Consider the following 2671-nt stretch of genomic DNA (forward strand, 5'->3'; position numbering starts at 1 on the left):
TATATATATATATATATATATATATTTCCCTTTCATGGCGATATCTATTCGATCACCATATTTTGATTCAATTTAATGCGTTAACATGATATTAGAGTCAGCTTCATCTCAGTTAATCGATTTACTCGATATTGAGTACCTCAAATTTACACTATGTGTCTATATACTTCGAAATTGAAGCTTTCATAGAAAAAATCCTAATTAGTTTAACTTCAAAAGTGAATATCAAACAAAACTCAAACGAACCATGGCTACACAAAACTTCATCTCATTCAAACAACCATATATCTTCTCCATCCAAATCCCCTTCTAATATTAAAAGCAAAGTGCTAGCTTTTAAATGAATCACATTTATGATGCCATGAACAATTACTAAAGAACCACTAAACTTTATGATGGGTGGTTATAACGACAAACGACAATCCATTTTTAATCTAAAGTTTTAAATTTAGGCTTCGAGAATAGAAAACAATTAATTATCAAAACAAGACTTTTCTATGCTAATCCAAATTATTGAGGGCCTCAACAAACAAATACCAAATATCAACCACCCGAGTAGAAAAAAAGAATTGAACAATTACTAAAGAAGCAATGACTATACTTGTGGATAATCTAAAAGAATGAAATTAAATAACAAGAATGATCATCACAAAGGGATTAATTAATTAATTAAAGCTCTAATTACAACTTAGCAAGAGTTTCCTCCAACCACATTCTTGAAATGTCCATTAAATCAGGACTTAAACGTACCATTAATACACAAAACTCCATTTCATTCAAACAACCATCACCATCTAAATCACCTTCACTCAACATGCACATCAACTCATCATCACTCATATTACCCTTCAATCCCAACAACTCTGAATTCTTCTTCAAACTCTCAAATGTTATGACTTCCTTCTCCTCATCCATTAGAACCCTAAATCCATTGCTTAGCTCCTTCAAGAATCCCTCAGCTCCAAGTTTCTCCACCATAGAAGGGAAAAAATCCTCAAACACCACGTCGTGCCCCAATGCATGAGCCATTATTGATATGATCAGACCAGTGGTGGAGTCAGAAATTTTGTCAACCTAGGATGTGAACGCGAGGCTCTCTTTCACTAGTATAATTTTTCAACGAAAGAATAAATCCCCTTCTTGCCCTTAATAGACTAGAAATTATGAATCTTAACTAGGGATTTAAAAAAAAATAATGTAACAATGCAAGTTGCAACTACTAGGATTTGAACTTGATACCTTTACACGATATAATTTTTCAACGAAAGGTATGGAGTTGAACCTCTTTATGCCTCTATTGAATCAAAAAGTATTATTGGATGTAGTTAAACTACTCAAGATGGATGAATTGTGATGAGTTCAAAGGGATATTTGTATATATAGATAAGAGAGGAAATTTTGGTGGAAAGAGTCCAAGAAGATGCAAAATTGTAAAGGAAGGATAGAATTATGGTTGATGGCAAATAACACTTCCTGGAAGTTGCATGGAAGGGTACCACCACACTATTTTCTTAAATATTTTTTGGGAGGATTCTATATGTCATGGAGAGCATTTCCTTAAAAGAAATAAATATAAAAGTTTTAGATAATGAAAGGGAGTTTCCTATATATGTGTAGGTAAGTACTCATTTGGTATTTATTTATTTTTTTCTTAAAAAAAAAATTGGGAGTAGGGTATGGGGAAACGAAGCGGGGAGAATCGAACCATCACCAACAAAGTGAAAATTCAGATAGTCAATTAACTGATTTTTTTTCTGTTTTATTTGAGCACAAAGGTCCTCCAAAACTTTGACACATTCTATTTAGCCTATATTTGAACTATTTTTAAGCCTAATACTAGAGCTAATTTTTGAAATCCCTGATAATTGAATAATATTTTTGAGATTGTACAAAATTACTCGAGTTTCACTACAACAAAAATAATCATTAGCGATATTTAATTCTTAATTGCCGCTAAACACGTATTTTTAGCGGCAATTGTCATTCTTTGTATGTCTTTAGTTGACATTGGTTCTAATGACACTTAACTAATGTTGATAAAGACGTTGTCACTCTTTATTAGTGTCAATATTTAATACCGCTAAAAATTATTTTTGTTATAGTGTTTTCTCATTTTTTTTGTTCCTTTCTTTCTAATATATCATGAAGATCTACTAAACTATGAATCAACAAGAAATGACAGCTAACAAAAATCCTTCACTATAATTAAATAGCAAGCTAATGATTACTCTTAATTAGTATAGTATTTTCTTTTATTCCCTTTCAACTAATCTCATAAAATCTCGAATCTTAATGTTGCTTAGTGGCCTGCTGATATAAAAATTTAAAATTTTGATGATTTTAACTTTTAATGTGTGTTAGTCCATGATTTTTTGAAAATTAGTCAACCGACTCTGTAGACCCCCAAATTACCAAATAATATGTGTATGCTCATGTGTAATAAATGTATATACATGTATAATATATGTATATACATGTATAATATATGTATACGGTTGGCCATCACGGCTTGTCCGACCCATTTGGAAGGTCAAACGAGCCCCGAAGCGAGCATACCCCTCATTTCGATGATTTTAGTGTGCTATAGCACACCATTTTTTGGTGATCAGGATTCTGACGTCAAAAATGCCAAATTTTTTCGCGGACGTCCGTCAAGACCTTGTCTATGCAT

At 31.9% G+C, this 2671-nt stretch overlaps 1 protein-coding gene across 1 annotated transcript; it reads right to left on the reverse strand.

Annotated features, from left to right (window-relative positions):
• Positions 1-556: 556 nt before the first annotated feature.
• LOC107013862 (calcium-binding protein KRP1-like) lies at positions 557-1488 on the reverse strand. Its single transcript, XM_015213744.2, has one exon. It carries the CDS (start codon positions 1027-1029, stop codon positions 682-684), a length of 348 nt encoding a protein of 115 aa, XP_015069230.1. The 5' UTR covers positions 1030-1488; the 3' UTR covers positions 557-681.
• Between the last annotated feature and the right edge of the window lie 1183 nt (positions 1489-2671).

Source organism: Solanum pennellii, chromosome 3 (genome assembly GCF_001406875.1).
Source record: "Solanum pennellii chromosome 3, SPENNV200".
NCBI lineage: Eukaryota > Viridiplantae > Streptophyta > Magnoliopsida > Solanales > Solanaceae > Solanum > Solanum pennellii.